Consider the following 22566-nt stretch of genomic DNA (forward strand, 5'->3'; position numbering starts at 1 on the left):
TTGGGGGCGCGCGCCCCCCGGGTAAGGAAAAGAGGAGAGAAAAAAAGAGAAGAAAAAAGGGAAAAGGAGGGGAAAAGAGAAAAGGAGGAGAGGAAGGAAGGGAAAAGAAAAAGAAAAAAGAGAGAAAAAGGAGAAAAGGAGGGAGTAGAAGATAGTCAAGACCTCGGGAAGAGAAAGATCCCTATTATATACACAGGGTAGCCAGTGACAGATCAAGGATTACGGAGGGGGTGTGCGCCTCACCCTACCCCTTACCCCGACAACTCCATTTTTGACGTTTCCGTTTTTCCTCTCTCACTAATGTACTTGAACTCGACCGAGTCGTCGGGGAACATAACGCATTTCGGGAAGGGGGCGACCGCCCCCCCCCCGAGCAAATTTTCTTTATGACGTCACTAGTAATTTCAAAATAGACAATGCTTAGATGCAACTTACAAGGCCTGGGAAGTGTCATTTCCAGCGATCTGGGAGGCATTTTCGGCCAAAATTTTTCTTGTACGCTTCGCGCCAACTCATGGTGGCGCTTCGCTTAGATAGTTTGCCTACAGGCTTCGCCCTCCCTTGGCAAGTACTCGCTACACGCCTGTTCGAATTTGTAAAGCAAAGAGCAGATATAACATCATATCAATGAGCATTTAAATGCATGTTCCACGATGTACAGCCTCAAAAACTGTCAATGTGTGTAGTCAAAGGCGTAGGAGCCACATTGGATTTGGGGGCTGTAATGACTTGCCCGAAAAAAAAGCCAAAATATTTCGCGCAAGAAGCGCGCATTCAACATGTCGATGCCAATATCATATAGGCAAGATCGGTCATTACATTGTATGGCATCGTGTACCGCACGGTCCGTCAAAGTTGCACAGTATACCGGCGGATGCTAATGTAAACAACCAAATTTTGTCTTATGTAGATGGAGAAAAAGCATACAGATCCATTTATGTCAAAACTCTCTTTTACAGTAGTAATGTCGGCCAAGCTTACAACTTTATTTCAATTACCAAGGAGATCATTTTAAGCTATTCATTGCTATTTATTTTTCTTTCAGTAGGTGCCCCAAAAAAAGGGAAAACAATTGGGAGGAGGGGGGGGGGCTGCAGCCACCGCCTCCTACGGGACCTACGCCTATGAGTGAAGTGTTCGGTTTCGATATACCTGATATCGGAAATATCTGCTATTTTTCTGTTCCTTATACCAAGTTTTGTAAAAGCCATTATAAGAGGTTGCAATATTTCTACACCAATAAATTAACTGTGTCGGAATTTTCCAAAATTTCCTCACCAACATTCTTCATCATACTTTCCTCTACTCGTTCAATTTTGACCCGTCTGTTAGGGGTTCAAGGAGGTTTTTCTATATTGGTTGTCTATAGATTGAATTTTGTGCAACATTATGGGTATGTTTTCAGGTGATTTTATTCGCGAGAAAAGTGAATTTTCAAATTCTCAACAAGTAATGGGCTTAAAACCTTCAAAAGTGGGGCTTTCGGATATTGTGGGCCGTGACGTAGAATAACCTACAAAAGCAATGATCCATAGGACATGCAATCAGGTCGAACATGATGTGTGACTGGTGACAATCTTCAAAAAGGTTATTGATGAAAAAAAAAACTTTGGGGAAATACTTGGTTCTCAGGCAAAAGTGTACATCTGGTTGCTCATTTTCAAGCCCGAGAAGTGCCATTTCCGGTGATCTGGGGGGTATCAAAACCACAAATTTTCTTGTACGCTCCGCGCCAACCGATGGTGGCGCTCCGCTTAGATAGTAATTCGCGCCCCCCGGGTTAGAAAATCCTGGATACGCGCCTGTTAAACATTCCGTTTAGGGGGGTAGTACAGTGCAAAAGCTTCAAAAACGTTTCAAGGATACTTAGAAACTATTGTCAGAGACATTTCACTAAATACAATAACTTGATCATGAAGAATTGCACACAATTGTCCATAGTCTGTGTGCTTCCTAAGAGTTCCGACTTAACAGATTACGCCACTGGGACTATTGTTTTTGCAATTGCATGTGTTCATATTTTCATCAAAATGGAATCACTTATACCACATGCATGCAAATCCCTTATCTATTTTATATATTGTAGAAAATCGTGGGGGTTCTTTTTAAAATAAATAAAACCAATGTACCACCCTTTCAGCAGCCGGCTCTCCTTGCCCTCCCTACCTCAACATCCCTCTATCCGACGCCATCCATGTCACCCAAGAAAAACATACTAAAACACTTATATCCGCCCATTGCCCAAACAAATTCCTTGTCTATTTTATACATTGCCATAACTCTCGGCGTTCTTTTAAAATAAATAAGACCAATATACCACCCCTATCAACAACCGGCTCTCCTTGCCCTCTATACCCCTCCCCTCATCATATCCAACCCCATCCATGTAGCTCAAGAAAAACCTACTAAACCACTTATGTTGATATCTGCGTATAACCCATGCAAATTCCTTGTCTATATCATACATTGTAGACGTGGAGGTTCTTTTTAAAATCAATAAGAACAATGTTCCACCCCTTCGATTATTTTCTTCTATCCTAAGGTTATCCCACCTAACACCCCCCCCCCCACCTTTCCCCAATTTGTTTGACAGTGAAAATTCACGGTGTACCCTATGGCTACTACACACTAAAGTGACGGATACTATACTCTGGGAGAGGAAGAAACTTCAAAATTTAGTTCTAGCATAGTGACGAATGTGTGACGAATAATCTAAAATTAACTGAAAAATGACATGACATAACGACGAATATGGTTACACTAAAATCACTACTTTGTAAGAAATTTTTCGATCAACAACAAATATGAGAACACGTTCACAAATATGAGAATATGAGAATATGAGAACACAAATATGAGAACACATGAGAACAAGTTCTATTTGTTAAATTTCATATATTGACAACTTTCGGAAAATAGATCCATTTTTAATTACGATATACTTAAGTCAAAATGTGCAAATCTTTAGAGCGCGTTTTAATCAAAACTCACTTTTTGCACATTCGTCACTACGCCAGAACGGGGACGAAATGTACTAAACACAACGCCATGTGTCATGTCAAGGCCTACCGGTATAGGTCATGCAGCGGAAATCAGTGTTGAATAACTTGGCTGGAAATTAATTAGGATAACAAAAAACAAGAGGAGGTTGCCATAGCAACTCCCTAGTGATAAACAGGTATATATTAGTTAATATATTGTGTTTGTACCCCCTTCCACTTCACGCATGTTAAACGTTTTATAAACCCGTAAATTGACGGTGAAATGTTGATGTAATATTACCGTGGAACGCCGTGCAAGTTAACAGTGATTTATGATAAGTATAATATGAAATATTATTTAGCATGGGCATTTAAGGTTAATTCAGGTTAACTGCCCATTCAATAAGTAATTTGACGTCATGGTCGTACAAATACCATGAAACCGTAAATTAACATTCTACACGCTTGTTTGATGAATAACACCTACTAGGCTAAATCCAGTTTTAATTACAACTTTACTACATCTTATAATATACACACATATCTCGCGAGTAAAATTACAGGTTGTACGAAGCAAAAGGTAAATTATAACTTACTGGTAAGTAAGAAAATAACTGGAATTTAAGAAATCCATTTCACATGGAATTCCTAAAACGGAAATTCAGCAAAATTAGCTAAAAAAGAAGACATCCGCTAGTTTAGCACAGCTACTCTTGTATGAACTCACTCTTCGGTTAGATTGAAATTCACTTCTCAGAAGAGTGACCCTCTTGGACTCTTAAAGAGTGCTATCTTGGAATTAAGAGTCTGATAGAGTAGTAGTGATATTTCTTTAAACTGGAAAGGATTTCAAGGAGAACTACGTCGTCTTTTAATATTCATTTATTAATTATTTCGAACGCCAAGCAGCTAATGACAAATGTTTTCAACACACCACCGTTAAAATGATGACAATAGATGACTGGCGTTTAACAGACATATACCGATGGGAAATTCACGGTTACACCGAAAACCGTCTTAGCGCAGGCTTCCTGGCTGACGTAATTCTACGGTAGAAACCATCACTTTTTATTTAACACACTGCAGATGTATACGGCATACAATACCGTACCAGAGAGAAAAACACATTTACTTTACATTAAACATATGTGAGAATACATTTAAATCCGTTGTGGCCTAGCTAGAATGAAAGTGATCTAAGTATACATACGGCGATTGGTTACGATGTCAAATCATGACACAAAATGACATGTTGAATGGATGTATAGTATTCATCATGTTGACATCTGTAAGCATTTGCATGCATTGAATAAGTGGTTTACGTTGCTTAGAAAACATCTATTAATTGACCCCACCATTATCCAAGACTGATCTGCGCCCATGGTATAGGTGTGACAACAAAGCCACATTTGGTCTGGTAATCAAGGTACTGGGAATGTATAGGCTTAACATCACTCTATTTGTTTAGTAAAATCAGAGATATGTTACTATGGTTATACTTCCGGTGACTGATCTGCTAAAACGCATGAATGTCCTGCTAATAGAACACGTAACGGAAACAATAGATGTATTAAATACAAATCATGTTTAAAATCGTGCAAGGGTGTTCTGCTGTTGAAACGAAGTTATAAGGACACGGTTTGTGTTGGATTGTAGAAGCTTCGCTTACGTCATTTTCCTAATGTTTTGCCTTTACAACACTCATGCATAGTGTACGATTATGTCCGTATACCGTTACAACACTCATGCATAGTGTACGATTATGTCGGTATACCGTTACAACACTCATGCATAGTGTACTGTTATGTCCGTATACCGTTACAACACTCATGCATAGTGTACGATTATGTCGGTATACCGTTACAACACTCATGCATAGTGTACTGTTATGTCGGTATACCGTTACAACACTCATGCATAGTGTACTGTTATGTCGGCATACCGTTACAACACTCATGCATAGTGTGCGATTATGTCGGTATACCGTTACAACACTTATGCATAGTTTACTGTTATGTCGGTATACCGTTAAAACACTCATGCATAATAGTGTACGATTTTGGCGGTATACCGTAACAACGGTAGGCCAAGAGAGTACATGATATTGGACGATGGAGCTGTCTCCGAAACGACAGTTGCAAGAGTAGACCAAGAGAGAGGTAAAACATGGAGATAAGCCTATATGTTAGGTCATTCAATTGGTAAACAGATTACAGCATACCATCTGAAACACGATACTGTTTGTTTGTTATTATTCACATGGGCTGTCAGTGCTTCTTTAAATTGATACAGAAATCTTTCCTCACGTTCCAAACATGTTTATCAAAAGGTGAACGCGAAGTCATACCGGGGTCGGCATTTTCATTCCAAAGACATGATTTGGCTATTCAGTATACATGTATGGCGTCAACGTGTGAACGAGACCGTTTGCTGAATACGCACACATACAAAAACAAAAAAAACAAGAAAAACAAAAAATAAACGCAGACGCCTATTGTCGGTATATCTTGATCCAAGAATTGTATTAGTGTTTTGTGTTTTGTTAATGCTTCCATTTATGTTTGTGTTTTGTTAATGCTTACATTTATGTTTGTGTTTTGTTAATGCTTCCATTTGTGTTTTGTTAATGCTTCCATTTGTGTTTTGTTAATGCTTCCATTAGTGTTTTATTAATGCTTCCATATGTGTTTGTGTTTATGTTAATTCTTTCCATTGAGTTCTGTGTTGCCTCTGCATGAACAGTTTTAATAGGTAGATAGGTAATAGGGTTCGATAGTAGGTAATGGGTAAAACAGGTAAGGTGAGAAAAGGTATGGTGATTGAAACCTGCCATTAATGATATGTAGACCTATATGTGTCTTGTAGGAATATGTAGGGATGCAACAGTATAGTGAATGTGTGCTAACATGCCTGGAGCTATAACCAGCTTAATGGTACTACCATTGAACTAGAACCCCAAGCCTTTAGGAGTCTAATGCTTCATGCGATTCAGATGGAATAATAACTTCTTTAAGTAGTTCACAAACACTCATGTTGTTTTTATAGTTTGCAGCTGCACAGAACTCATAACGCAACAATTACAATGAAGGTTACTAAATCCCTCACATAGAGCGCAAATGTAAACACGACTTTAAAACGTCAATACTCTCTCCTTTATAAAACTATTTTTCACAAGCAGAGGTTTAAGACACTTTTGATATGTTGGGTATCATAAATATATTTCATACAAATATCTCGTATAACTGAGGTAGTTTGAAGATATTACGCACCATATTCAGTTACAGGTTTGAAAGGAAAGATCGATAAAATCCCCTAGAATTGTTAACACCTAACAATCGAGTCCCTCCGGGTAAGCCTTTGGACCAACTATATATGAATACAAAATACAGTTCGTCTAACAATAAAAAGTGCGAACTTTGATTGTAGCTTTTAGATCGTAGGTGTTACTGATAGCAAATCAAAATATCTTAAAGAGGTATGCTCGTGCAAGAAAGGGACACCTTGGATATATCGTGAGTAAAAGATGAATGGGTGGATGAATAAGTTACCGAACGAATGTACGACCGTATCCGAACGCACGAACCAATTTACGAAGTAACGAATGGCTTTGAATGTATCCGAATCCATTCCAACCCCGCCATTGTTTTCCCTCACAGAATCCACACAGCTATCGTTAGCATGAAGGCTATCATATATTATAAACCATATACAATAAACGCGAATTACCCAAGCATCACATGGTATAACATCAGCTCAAGTGTTAAAGTTTCTAAGCAATGTGAATTTCGTTGATACTGAAATACATGTTCTAGTTACCTTCCTAATGTTGAGAATACAAACTTTGAATATTATGTTTAAATCTAACTAATGTTAATTTGGCGTAGACCTATATCTTTAACATATTATTTTAACATGCCGTAAAGGGGTAGCCTATATGCATGATTTTTTAGCGCCTATACCTCTATTGAAAAACATCTAACCAGCATCATATCTCACGTCACTTTATCCCTTTATAGTAAAACAATGAAGTTTTTTTCTTCACTAATTGCATTTCGGCCTTGAATGGTTTTAATCCTGACATTCATCTGACTACTACCCTTCATTTTGCTGAATCAGGACAGTTTTCTTTTTTTTCCTGCATGGCCAAGAGACCATTTATCGACCAAACTGTTCTCTTATCCTCGCATTTACTGACTCCAGAAGATCAATGCATCATTCTTTGATCTGTTACTAATGCGGTCATCGGAGAGAATAGATCAGATTTTGTTGACATCCACCATTGAAAATCTCATCTTCAGTAGATGAATCAATGAGATAAACACGTAAACAACTTGACAAACAAGCAAACCTATATATATATATATCTGTTAGTGTGGATGGCTTCATTCATCGCATAACCTTGTTTGATATCCTTGTTTCCTTACAAATAACATATGTGAGCATGCGGAAACTCTCAAACTGAACTAAACCAGAGAGTACTCTCAAACCGTCTACGCTTGCCATAAACTAGTCAGAAGACAGCATACTGTAGACAGCGGTAAGTTTGGATTCACGAAAACAAAAACATATCTATACATAGGTATCAGAGAATCACTCGAAGAACCTTAGAGATAACTTTATGTAGGGAAATATTTATTGAATAATATTCAGTTCACGAAGACAGTCTGGCCGCACACGGGTGGGAAAACCGCGAACCGGCTGTTTCCAGTAAGAAAAAAATAAAAAATTCTCAGTTGGAAAAGGAATCGGTTTAGCTTTCTATGAAGTGGTACATTATAGTTAGCCTATTAATCTATCGACATAAATCATGTCGTTGACTTCACGTCAAATGTTATAGATTTGAAACCAGTCACTTGCTCAATTCGTCAAACGGTCCGCCAATCAATAACCGTTCATATATATAGGTCAATTGAGCACAACGCGTTAAAGATTACAAACAACTTCTATATAGGAACTCAAAGACATGTATAGATTCTAGAAACGAGAGTCTCCAACTTTAATTCCCAGGTCTTGCTAATTCAGTATTTACGGTCTAGCCAGTACATTCCCCCTATAATAGCGTATAACTGGTAATATCATGTGAAAATCGTTCCCATGATAACGAGTCAAAGACCTCTTGAAGCCTTTAGGCTAGACAATGGAGTGTGCTACCTATCATTGTTATAACGCACAGACCTAACATAGTCGCTGTTGATTGAGTGGTTACACCAATAAAAATATGTTTAGGTATATCTCATTAAAGGAGATTATCAGAAATTAAGAAGCTCTTTACTCGCAACTCAGAAGATTAGGATGATATATACCACCTATTAAACCAAGTTCCTTTTAATTGGTTTAGATGTGGTATTAATTTAGAGTTCCAAGAACCATTCAGTGGTTATCAGAACCTTGCATGATATAAACAAATAATTCACATATAACAGAATAGTGGAGATTTTCTGGTAGCTGAGTGTTCCTTTAATCACTATTAAGCATGATTTTGTTGAGTTTGCCTTGCCAAGTATATATCTCTCTCACATTGTACAACCTGAAGGCTACGATGGCGATCCATCCCTGGGATTTATAATACTTCTATCTTCTTGATAATTTCGTCTTATTATAATAACAGGTCTTACAGCCGCCAGGCTTCTCTTTCTTTCCAGAAAAATATGTCCTAGAACGGGTTGTCCTCTTCCCAACAATGTTTGTTTAATTTCGAGCTAGTTTGGGGAAGAATAGGCTCGGACTGGTGGTGTTGATCAGTTGGTTTGTACAGTCCAAGACATAGCACAAGAAAAGATTAATCAAGCCCACAGGGCATTGTTTGCTTGGAGGGATTGCTGCACACCTTTAACGAAGTGATCAGCATTTATTTGTGTCAACCTTGCAATTGGTGAAGAAATGATAATAAGTAGAATGAAACAGTATTAAACGAATTTGATAAACGAGCAATATATTGCTTTATATGAGAACGAGTCTATGAACTAATTTAAAGTATTATGAGAATGTATGAATTGTGACTTGAAAACCACTCTGTACGAGTTGCCAGGAGTATGGATGAGTATACACGGTGTATGAATGGCACAAGGAGAATGCCTGCGAATGTTTCGAGCGAAAGCGACCCTGAATGAGTATGGACCAGTATAAACGAGGAGTCCAAAAAAAGTACGAACGTGTATATTGACGAGAATGAGTATAAATGAGTATGGACAAGTAACTAGGAATAACCAGTATGAATGAGTATGGACAAGTAATTAAGAAGAACCAGCATGAATGAGTATAAATGAGTATGGACAAGTAATTAATAATATGAACCAGTATAAATGAGTATGGACAAGTAATTAAGAAGAACCACTTATGAATGAGTATGGGCAAGTTATTAATATTAAGAACCAGTATGCATGAGTATAAATGAGTATGGACAAGTAATTAATAAGAAGAATCAGTATGAACGATTATAAATGAGTATGGACAAGTACTTAATAAGAATAAGAACCAGTATGAATGAGTATGGACAAGTTCTTAATAAGAATAGGAATCAGTATGAATGAGTATTAATTCACCTGATAAGGTCAAGGAACGCATCCACAGTGTTGACCTCTTCTGATTCTCCAGTTCTCTCGATATTGTCTTTCTCCCTGTTTACACCAGGTCTAATCGTTGTGACCAATATGATACCCAGAATAACTGCCAGAAGTGTGGTACTGAAGTAATAGATTATTGTCCTCATTCCCAACTTTCCTGAAGCCTGCAGCAATAAAATTAAAATCATTCTTGATCAAAGACGTATAATACCGCGTAGTTGCAGGGTATATGCGTGTGTCTGTTGGAGTGGGGTAGGGTGTAGGTGGGGGTGGGGTGGGGTGGGGGTGGTGGTGATACGATTGATCATTATTCGTGAGGTGATGTGGATGGAGGTGTATCTCTGGTTCAATGATACAGCTCATCCCATGCACCAATCATATGCTCGACATAAATATATTAAACGTATGCATATTGCATTACGAGATAGGAATTTTTTTATAATTATCATTTTGTGATTGCTTCCTTTCTACAGTCACAACTATTTGATGCAAAAGAATGTAGCTAATAAAACAAACTTATGATTCATAATTTCTCCTCACGACGTAAAGGACAAGTTTACTAGTTTGTTTTTTATGGTTTCTGTATTTGCTGCCCCTCTCCATACAATACCGGCCTAAAGGTTAACAGTATATTGCCCTCAATACATAGGTTCAAATTAAACAAGGCAATTTACGGTCAGTCCCTTGGCATTTGTCTAAAACGATGCAGTTGGTTCTTTAAGTTAACATTCCTCAACATCTGGGGATGATTTGAAAGCTAAGATCACTGTCCAAAAAGTCAAAGTAAGCTAAACTTTGAAGTCTGATGACGTTTAACGGTTCTTGGAATTAATTTCTTGATAGCATGGAACTATCAATACAAAGCGTGCGTTGAATATATCATATTACTAACACCTGTTGGAGGATAAAGCAAGGGCAGTTATTACTGCAAATGTGCTCACCTATGGAATGTCTAACATGACACTATCATTTACGTAACACGTATTGTAAGGTATGTTACTACTGACATTCAACGAGATAAGATTATACATTTAAATGTCTTTGAATACCTGTTTGAGGATACTTCGATACCCGTAAATTGCTTCAGAGAGCATGCTAAGATCGGAGAGTAACTATAGACTATTGCTCTACTAACATAGAAAGGTATGAAGGTAAATCAAACCTAGCTTTTAAATTGACTAGAAACTAAAGCAGCCACTGAATGACATAGAAAACCAAGTACACGGAGCGATATGTAAGTATATAAGATCATTTAGATCAATCACATGACGAAATCAAGAAATGTAGAGCTAGAAATGTCCCTAAGTCATAAAGAGAACACTTATAGGATTAGACAGTCACTCATAAAACCACCGAGCACGTGTATTTAAATCAGATACTGCATTAACATATAGATAGATGGATGGATGGATGGATAGATAGAGGAAGTATGTCGTCATTACCACAATATAGCACAGATATATAACTTCAGTATCAATATCATTTGGCATGTTATATCATTGTTAATTCATACCGTTAGTACACTGAAGGATAAGTCGCATATTTTTATATTCAGCTATAAAGGAAAAATGGAAAAATTATACAATCAAGATGATTCCATAACGAAGATACGACGATAACCTTGAGGGGATTGTTAAATGGAGACCAACTACAGTACTTAGTCACCAATTTAATCTATCTTGAGTACCTTTCTGCTATTTGCTTTATTTCATTCCTGTTTCATGGAGGAGTAGACCTGATTCACTCAGTTACGTCACAGACAGGTCTACATCATATACTTAGGATCTAACATATTGGTGAATGTGTCCCTCTAGATTTAAACTTTGGTTCAGTTTTTGAAGTCCATTACTCCTATTCTTTATGCCTCTTACTTCCGATCCTTTTGATAGCTTCCATCGGCCTCTTCTCCGGACTCTCTTCTGACAGAACAAATCAATGACGTGCAAGCAAATCGATTCCAGAGCGACTTTAAAGTGTGTCTTAATAGCAACTACACGCTTATAATCCGTTTAAAATCTGACCGAAAAAGGATCGATAGATACTAAATATTTGTAGTTAGTTTTAAAGAGTTCGGTAGGCTGGTGGTTATATCATTACTGGAGCCTTGAAATACTACGTAGAGCAATTCCACAAAAAAAAAAGAAAAAAAAGAAGAGATATCTTAAGTTAAGATTTGTTATAGTCATTCCACAGACTTATAATAATTAATTCATTAAATTAGAAGGGATGCAATACAGCATTTAAAGATGAGCCCCCCCCCCCCCAAGACATTGATACTGTATAGGCCTATTTATTATTTATATGTATATGATATGCATATGCATTTGTAAGCTTATTGTATCATACATATTCATATAGCATTGTACATTCACCACCTTATTGCTACAGTTAAGCATAATTGTAAGCATTAACGAAAGGAAATGCATTTCATTCGCACGTATCCTTCATAAATAAGAACACCTCATATTGATATTTTTTGGCAGTGATGTGAACAAATGGGTGTACAACATGCATATTAATGTTATTTATATGTATGTGTATGGAGAATAGAGCGCGAGAAGTAATGACAAAGTATACATATGGGGTTATACTGTACTCTCGTTTCTGTAAGGATTGTTGTGTTTTTGGAAAGCATTGCTGTGTTGCTTCGATAAAGCGAACAACTTTGCCAATGAGCTGCAGAAAAGACGGCACTCCATGGAGGTCAGCTACTCTGGCATCACGGAATTGTAATCTGGATTTAGTGCAGAGCTGCTTGTAATATATGTACGCTTCTCGGCTTTTGTTTTGTCTAAGATCATGTGTAGTATCTGTTCCCCTTCGAGGGGAATCGTGATACACACCTGACGATGATCACACAGTCCCGATGCAAGGGGACTGGGGTTGAGAGCGGATCAGTCGTTTGGTTTTACGTGCCCAGGTTCTTTCCTGGGTGACTTTTCTTAAAAAATATACATATACGCCTCTGTTCTATGGTGCTATGACGCCCGCATAAACGCCTTTGCTCTATGGTGTTGTATGTTCACCACGCCCTTGTTACTGTTTCTAATACAATATCACACACGATTGACAAAAAAAAGGGTTTTTTAAGGTCAGGTTATTTAATCCATACCTGTTGCATTTGATGAAGGATATCACCTGGATTATTCCTTGATGAATACCGCTGAAGGATATCCATTACAAGCAAGACTATATCCAGGTTGATCTGTTGTCAATACTCAAGGGATCCCTACCACCCTGAACAAAACGACGACAGGATATCACAGGTCAAAGGGGCAATTGGTCGTTGACCAATTTCAATCGAGTTAAATCGTACAGGCCGTATAGCAGGTCAATGGAACTGACAGCAAAACAGGTGACCTTTTCTTGTCACCTGCGGTAGGTAGACATCGGTGTTTTATCCCTCCAAATCTATCTAAACTACAACTTCTTGTGTTTTTCAGTGTTATCGTCCTTTCCAGTTAGAGAACCACCGTGAACAGTAATTATGTTCTCCCAAAGATAAGGAGCATGATCCTGGACATACATACTCAGAGTATCAGCCAAGGTGAAATCACAATAGGGGGTGAAAACATCGGCAGTGTTCATCACTACCCATGTTACCATTCACAACACAATCTATACATTGCCTGTTTACGTCTGTCAAAATTCACTTTCGCACAACACGACACAGCAGGTTAGTTATTCCATTACCATGCTGGGCTACAGGTTGTCTTATGAATTTTCATAGTTTCACAGTCCCGTCAACACTTTGCGAGTGTATCTAGGCTCCTTAGGATATACAAAATGGTATTAAAATAGGGATATAAAACAGACTTAAATGTGATTGATAAGGTTGGTGGTATCCATGGAGTCCTTATCATCATTCGCTTGTGCTTGTTTTACGTCCATCCATAGTGCCCATCCACATGCATTGTCCACTATATGTAGTGGCATCAACTTGCCACTCGTCCAACTCTCATGCACTCCTTTTTACAAGGATAGACGTATATATCAGCTAAGGAAATGTTGTCTATCATCATCGGGCAATGTAGTTATGTCTGTCGACTCTGTCTTGAGGCGATACAACTGACCTCAGCCACACTGTACAGTTAGCTTCTATCAGAGGTCGAGTTTTGAATCTTTCCAAATCCCACGGTTTTGTTTAAAAACACAATAAAAGTTTACTCTCATCCTACTTGCCTGAGGCAGGTCTCATCCTCCCCAGAAACATCACTATCTCTTAGGATGACCTCTACTGAGATGAGCTATACACGTAAATGATGTTGAACTCGTCGAAAACGTCCCTGACTTCCACGTTGCTAAGGTAATGCGTGTTAATATTTATACGGGTCCCATATTGGATTTTGTATAGCTTCTGGGTGAAGGTGGGTAGCTGCATATAGTGAATGCGTAGTTAGTATTTATCAGTTAACTGATCCTTAGTGATACAGCCCATTACTGTAAAGATCTTTGCATTGACAAAGAAGTACAGCAAAAATAAACTATATATATATATATATATATATATATATATATATATATATATATATATATATATACCTAATATAAACAAATAGCTATGTTATATATATGTTATATATGTTATATATATATATATATATGTTATATATATATGCAGTGACTTAAATGAGTCGACATAGTACTGCTTCAAGGACAATTCATGTTATTTCACACCGACCCATTTTATATATGTATATGATTACAACTGAATGTGGAGCAGGTGAGAGCAGCGTGACCTAGAACAGTTAACGGATTAACAGCAATCACAGCATTTCTTATTGTCATCGATGACAATGCGGATTATCTCTCTTGTTTTTGTTACGTAAGATCCATCTGAGGATGTTTCTCGCGTGGGAGGGAGCGAGGGGGGGGGGGGGGGCAACAGGATTGACCCCTAATATGCTAGGCAATCCATATCTGGTCATCAACACTCAACACTTATTTTGCTCCTACTCTCAGAGGTTGTCTAATTTTGGTACTTCTCAATAAAATGGGACGGATTTCCAGATTTGGAACCTCAGTAAACTGTATCAAAACCATCTACAACATTTAGGACGCTTAAAGGTGTAGACATTATATTTGAGTATTAGCGTATAGCCTAGCTGAACCGTTGGCCTCGCCAATAGCTAAAACCTTCCAACTTCAGTGTTGCTTGAACATCACTGGAGTAAATACAAGACCACGTTAATCTAGCCATGCATGTATCTCGATCATATTTGATGGTGAGTGCGAGATGGAATAACAAGAACAAACCAGGGAGTTGTTATTCCATAACAACTCCCTGAACAAGCTAGAACTGCATTTGCCTGTAAATACGCAGTATTGTAGTGCGCGTGGAGTGCTTGCAGTATTAGCAGGGGCGTATCCAGGGGGGGCGCAACAGGCGCGCGCCCCCCCTATTGGCCGTCACCAAAAATAAAAAGTTTAGCACAAAAAAAATGACGACCTTTATGTGAGATGTCGGTGATCGCTCACCCCCCTCCCCCTCCCGTATGCTTTATTTTTTGTTTGCCAAAAAAAGGTTCTGGCGAAGTTCGGCGGCATAATAGTTTTAGAAACATAGATGGTAATTGTGTTTGTATTATCACTATAAACACTAAATGACATGCCAGCCATACTAAATTGTGCATTTTGTGTCCATATTTACTGGAAATGTTGCTTATTATTAAGGTCGAAAAATGGATCACATATAGCCATGGGCGGCGATCATGGGTGGAGGGGGGATATATCCCCCCATGAAAATGGGTGGAGGGGATGTAATGCACCATATCCCCCCCCCAAATGCCAGGGATAAGAATATTTTCATGCCTACATTTATGCATCTTCGTTAATGTACGGCTCTTTTTTAGCTTCATTTCTCGCCTACCATAAACGCAGTGCGATCTTTTCAAATAAAGCGTCTTTATAAAGCAAAAATAGTTGACTGTAGGCTTCATTGGCCCTATAACAACAAAATGTATTATTGCGCCCACGGTATTGATATAGTACATATATGCACCCTCATAGTATTCATATAGGCCCTATAGTAGGCCTACACACTACATGTTCCCTCGAACAGCTGAGAATCTCATGTAACCAGGGTAATGCTTAATACACGTTTCACCTGGATGCCCTAGCAATCGGTACCTAGGAATGTAACTATGTGTAATTGTGTATTGCATGTGTATAGGCCTATAATAGCCTGCATGAGGTCATTTTCTTCATCGAATAATATAACAGAGCTCTCGAACATTCTAACGTTGCGCCTGAAACAAGATTGACAGGGGCAATTTTCCCAAAATAACACCCGAAATTAAAAAAAATTATTTTATGATTATGATTATGAGATATTTCGGACATGACATCCCTATTTTAAAGTTGGGTATATGCCGCTTGGAAACCTCGGGAAGTGCCGTTTCCGGCCATCTAGAGGGTTTGTTAATCCCAAAATTTTCTTGTACGCTTCGCGCCAACTCATGCTGGCGCTACGCTTAGATAGTCAACAAGGTCATACCCCCCCCCCCCCACTCGGAAGTACGGATCGCCGCCCATGCATATGACACCATTTTGCATTTCAGCCCTTCTTTGAAAGCAAAAATTGTACACCCCTCCCCTTAGACCCATCCCCCAGGACGGCGATCATTCATACCTGGCGCCCCCCTATTGGAAAATCCTGGATACGCCCCTGATTAGGAAGAACTTTTCGGTTGTTCATGGTGTTATGTTTTGGGTGGACAACACACCAGGGAGTTTAGTCATGTATGCAGGGACCTAAAAAGTGAGGGCGGTTGTGAGCGCCGTGACAGGCTCAGAATAAGTTAGCTACGCAGCTAGCCTCTGAAACTGCAAATGTACAGAGACTATATGAAACTTTAAGTTTCAACGTCCAGTCATGTGTATCGTTCACTTGACCAGTATTGCCAATATCGTAGTGCGCACGCGCATTGCAATAAATGGCTCTCCTTCTTCACTTTGATCAATCACGTGATATATGAAAAGTAGCACTGACCAAGTGTACGTTAACTTTACACGTAGGCCTATGCATATACACCACTAGGAAGCAGCGAAACTTCCAAGTTCATTACCCGATATGTAGCATTTATTGCAATTGATCATTCCTTGATTCATTATAAAGAGGTATGTAATGACGTCACGCATTATTCCCATTTTACATTGAACATGGTTGCAAAGTATTATGTTATGTTCTTTGTAAAGAAAATCATTTCCAAGTCAGAATGTGTTACATGACAACCATCTATATAGTGAGCACAGACGAAGGAACCATTTGGTATGTTTGCTTACACACTGCAACTTCAGAATGTCAAAAGATGAGATATATTTATCGGGAGGTACATGTCAATTTACTCTTCTCTACAGAACCACCATGTACGCACCGTACGTTGATGCTGACACGCATTGTTGCTATGAACAACATGGCACCGTATCGTGCAGGGCTGTAATCAAATAGGTCAATTCATGTTACTGGGTGCGAAGGTCGTGTACGTTAAACACACAGGTTAAGGGTTAGCCGTCAGTCATGGCAGTTGAATGCAATATAAGATGAGTATGGTACGTTAATTGATGACGCAATAATTCAGCGTAATCTAGACAGCAGCCATCATTGATTTGTAGGAAAACATGCTAGAAACAGGCCTGGTATGGGCGAGGCGTAAACCACAGTATAAATGGTAACGTTATAGAATCAGAGCTGGTATTGGGAAAGCACAACCATGGTTAACACGAGAACGTTCTAGAAACAGGCCTGGTATTAGCGAGGCAAAACCATGATCAACACGAGAACGTTATAGTAACAGGTCTGGTATGGGCAAAACCATGGTTTACATCAGAACCGGTTCTAGATAGAGACCAGATAAAGGCGTGACAAAATCACGGTCTGTACGTATTTATAGAATCAAACTGGATATGGTTCGAGACAGAATCCACAATTTAAGATTCATAAGAACATTAAAGTAACACACCTGCTATGGGCGTGGCATACATCGAGGTCTTTTGCGAGTGCCTATATTATTTACACGCATTGTCACTGTTTTACTCTGTCACTCTACTTTAAACGATACTGTTCCGGTCAGCGTAAATAACATTGAGACCTATAAAACCCTGTTCTGGGACAGTGTACCCTTTCTGAGTTTCCATGAATATCAAGTTTAAATCTATCGAAATAGATATCATCCGTTGACACTTATAAGTAGAAACAGGCGCTCTGGACTTGCCATTGTTCACGTGGGACTTATATCTGCGCAGAGTAATTAAGGCTACGTCACGAAGCCGGGGTTGTGGGTTTCTAATCCATTCAAAGTTGTCCCTAAGTACTCTTACGTTAATTAATTACTCTACGGTAACGCGTCTATTGAGAATCGCTTCATCTGCCAGAAATAACAGAGAGCAAGGCGGACAGAGAAGAGAAATCGGCTGCAAGGGAAATTTGGAAGTTAAGGAACGAGATATTTTTATCACCAGGAATGATAAACTTATCCTACAAGAAACAAAGAATAGGAAAAAAGCTGGAAGGGTTGGTCCAGGTCAAAACAAAAGTGAACAAATGGTTATATTCAGTTATTATCTATAATACACCTGACTTACTACGCTTTAGGTGTCACATTATTAATGTTATCCTACAGGTGATAGGGATAACAAGAAACTCTTTCTAGTTCTCTGTGTACCTATCTCATCCAATCTTTTATATCTCTTGGTAACGCCCCTTTAATCATCTTTTGCATGTTTCGAAATATATTCCTTATGTTGTGTAAAAGTAGCGGCCAATAACATGAATGGACTTAACTAGAGTCCGATAGTCTGTCTATGGTGGGTTAGCTTAAATGGACTTAACTAGAGTCCGATAGTCTGTCTATGGTGGGTTAGCATGAATGGACTTAACTAGAGTCCGATAGGCTGTCTATGGTGGGTTAGCTTAAATGGACTTAACTAGAGTCCGATAGTCTGTCTATGGTGGGTTAGCATGAATGGACTTAACTAGATTCCGATAGTCTGTCTATGGTGGGTTAGCATGAATGGACTTAACTAGAGTCCGATAGTCTGTCTATGGTGGGTTAGCTTGAATGGACTTAACTAGAGTCCGATAGTCTGTCTATGGTGGGTTAGCTTGAATGGACTTAACTAGAGTCCGATAGTCTGTCTATGGTGGGTTAGCTTGAATGGACTTAACTAGAGTCCGATAGTCTGTCTATGGTGGGTTAGCATGAATGGACTTAACTCGAGTCCGATAGGCTGTCTATGGTGGGTTAGCATGAATGGCCTTAACTAGATTCCGATAGTCTGTCTATGGTGGGTTAGCTTGAATGGACTTAACTAGAGTCCGATAGGCTGTCTATGGTGGGTTAGCTTGAATGGACTTATCTAGAGTCCGATACTCTGTCTATGGTGGGTTAGCTTAAATGGACTTAACTAGAGTCCGATAGTCTGTCTATGGTGGGTTAGCTTGAATGGACTTAACTAGAGTCCGATAGGCTGTCTATGGTGGGTTAGCTTGAATGGACTTAACTAGAGTCCGATAGTCTGTCTATGGTGGGTTAGCTTGAATGGACTTAACTAGAGTCCGATAGTCTGTCTATGGTGGGTTAGCATGAATGGCCTTAACTAGATTCCGATAGTCTGTCTATGGTGGGTTAGCTTGAAAGGACTTAACTAGAGTCCGATACTCTGTCTATGGTGGGTTAGCATGAATGGCCTTAACTAGATTCCGATAGTCTGTCTATGGTGGGTTAGCTTGAATGGACTTAACTAGAGTCCGATAGGCTGTCTATGGTGGGTTAGCTTGAATGGACTTAACTAGAGTCCGATACTCTGTCTATGGTGGGTTAGCTTAAATGGACTTAACTAGATTCCGATAGTCTGTCTATGGTGGGTTAGCTTGAATGGACTTAACTAGAGTCCGATAGGCTGTCTATGGTGGGTTAGGGTTAGCATGAATGGCCTTAACTAAAGTCCGATAGTCTGTCTATGGTGGGTTAGCTTGAATGGACTTAACTAGAGTCCGATAGTCTGTCTATGGTGGGTTAGCATGAATGGACTAACTCGAGTCCGATAGGCTGTCTATGGTGGGTTAGGGTTAGCATGAATGGCCTTAACTAGATTCCGATAGTCTGTCTATGGTGGGTTAGCTTGAATGGACTTAACTAGAGTCCGATAGTCTGTCTATGGTGGGTTAGCATGAATGGACTTAACTAGAGTCCGATAGTCTGTCTATGGTGGGTTAGCTTGAATGGACTAACTCGAGTCCGATAGGCTGCCTATGGTGGGTTAGGGTTAGCATGAATGGACTTAACTAGAGTCCGATAGTCTGTCTATGGTGGGTTAGCTTGAATGGACTTAACTAGAGTCCGATAGTCTGTTTATGGTGGAGTTAGCATGAATGGACTTAACTAGAGTCCGATAGTCTGTCTATGGTGGGTTAGCATGAATGGACTTAACTAGAGTCCGATAGTCTGTCTATGGTGGGTTAGCTTGAATGGACTTAACTAGAGTCCGATAGTCTATGGTGGGTTAGCTTAAATGGACTTAACTAGATTCCGATAGTCTGTCTATGGTGGGTTAGCTTAAATGGACTTAACTAGAGTCCGATAGTCTGTCTATGGTGGGTTAGCTTAAATGGACTTAACTAGAGTCCGATAGTCTGTCTATGGTGGGTTAGCATAAATGGACTTGACTAGAGTCCGATACTCTGTCTATGGTGGGTTAGCTTAAATGGACTTAACTAGAGTCCGAAAGTCTGTATATGGTGGGTGCACTGTAGAAGTAGAGTAGCGATCGTTACTGCAAGTACCGATTGAATGGGCTAATGACTTGAGATAGTCCACACATGTGGAATGCCCCCATAGTGGGGGGGGGGACTCGCAATAAACCTCAACATGATAAGACTTGTTGGGTTCATAGGTGATAACTGTTCAAGCATTCTTATCCAGGGGGAGGGGGAAGGGGATCGCAGCTAAACAGAAATGACCACGTGTAAGTCATCTACACATACTGTACTCAGACCTGTTCACTATAACAAACGGATGATCCAATAGCACAGTAGCCTACACGGCGCGTGCAATCTTCCGCGTGCAATTTCACTACATACTATACGTCAGTATTTAATGACGTATAGTTACATTTAGGTTAAAGAAAATCATTGACAGAAAGTTTGGACCCCTCGGACAAAATTCAATTCACTGTAAGATGTTCACAGTTCAGCAACGACGTTTCCTACAGGAAGTAAATCTATCCTGAATGTGCTTTTTCTTGTTCTGACAAGTCGCTTAAGGTCACATTCAATTGATCAATTCTCCAGATATAGTGAGATATTTTATGACATTCAACATCACTTACAGACGGGCCAATTCAGCTATAACATATTTCACAATATGGAAAACCATCATTTGTTCACAGCAATCACATAACACAAGTTCCCTGGTGGAATAGGCTGACTTAAGTTTCAGTAGGCATTTGTCCTCCACCCATTGTACTTATGTTGTACAAGGAGAATTCACACGCGTAACATTTAGTTGCACATTCAGGTCTTGACTGTAGAAACTTAACTCTTCTCTGAATGTAGACATCTTCTTTCTTGTCCCTTTGATAAATACTTCTAAATTGATTTACTTTACTTAGTTCATATTTTGTCACGTGATTGACATGTTTAATTGCAGATATAACAAGAATAATCCAGCTACTCTCATTAATGCAGGGCGATTAAACAATAACTCACCGAAAGGGACGTGGAAATGTAAGGATCATGCTCAGATAACTTAAAAACGTCCAGTGGCGACGACAAAAATCAATGGGGGGGGGGGTATTGGGGGTGAGGTTAGGGAAACTAAATCAACTGGTAGTGGTCAACCCAAGGCACCGAGAACCTTCACCAACCATATATATATATATATATATATATAGATAAAGATATAGATATAGACTTAGCCTACGGTATGTACAGAGTACAGAGGCTACCATACACATACAATGAATACAAAGCAAGTTGTTTTCATTTGGCATGTGGGTGCACGTGAAAGGGTCGTTTGATTGTTGCTAAATCGAGGGGCATACCAGTCAAGATTATAGCTGCCAAGGGGTATACCTGTCAAGACAAAACGTATCAGTTTTATACTATCCTCCCACCCTCGAGCACACATTAGATAGGCCTACCATTGGTTATATGCCGCGGATCTGTCACCATCAGCTGATAATTTCTACGTCGTAGCTGAGTTTCTCACCATGCAAACTTTCAGTGGAAGAATAATGTTGAGTTCCGTAACATTCCACATTCATTTGCTATAATCTTCGCCCAAGGCGTTCATTGATGCTTTTACCATATGTAATGTTTTAACAAAAGTAAAACTCGGGTGCAACCTGCTACACATTGAAAGATTATCTGATGAACAAGTTCTTTCCTTTGAATTACGACGTACGGTACTAGACAGAATATTCAAGAAAGGGATGTTTGAGTGAGTATAAATTAAATTATAATACGGTCAACATACTCAAAATACATCTTCAGTGAAGAGCGCATGATTCAAAGGTGGGGCCGACAGGAGGGTCTTAATTCCCCCAACAATTTAGGTAAAGACATTTACTGAAGAAGGGGCTTGGCCCTGCATTCGTTGAAGTGGATCGGCTCGGGTGTAGTGCGTGGAGTCCTCCGGCATCCCCCACACCCTCGCCCCCCTAACACCCTCGCCCAATCAAAAATAAACTCTTAGACGTCAAATGATGCATAGGTTATAATAAGGTTTGTGAATAGGTCTCAACACAAAATAATAAATAAAAAACTGTAAATAATTCCCTGACTGTCGATGGGAAGTGAGGGCCATAGCCCTAAACCAATCCCCACCCTTAGCGCATGCCATTATACATCTGCTAAATTGCTAAGTTGTCAACCCAACATCTAAGCCACTGGAGAGCTATACCTAACAGGATGGATTTGGAGTGATGAGGTACGTCTTAGAGGTGTTATTCGTTATGAATTGAACACCCAAACTGCGAAGATTTACGATATATTAGGAAATATCATTGATCGGTAACAACGA

General features: G+C 39.3%; 1 protein-coding gene across 1 annotated transcript in view; it reads right to left on the reverse strand.

The window, feature by feature from the left end:
• Positions 1–22566, reverse strand: part of LOC139956890 (excitatory amino acid transporter 1-like) — a 65836-nt gene that overhangs the window by 41599 nt on the left and 1671 nt on the right. The window contains exon 2 of the mRNA XM_071955238.1: positions 9524–9708. Coding sequence (XP_071811339.1) covers positions 9524–9708 — 185 coding nt within the window. The remainder of the gene's footprint in view (positions 1–9523; positions 9709–22566) is intronic.

Source organism: Apostichopus japonicus, chromosome 2 (genome assembly GCF_037975245.1).
Source record: "Apostichopus japonicus isolate 1M-3 chromosome 2, ASM3797524v1, whole genome shotgun sequence".
Lineage (NCBI taxonomy): Eukaryota > Metazoa > Echinodermata > Holothuroidea > Aspidochirotida > Stichopodidae > Apostichopus > Apostichopus japonicus.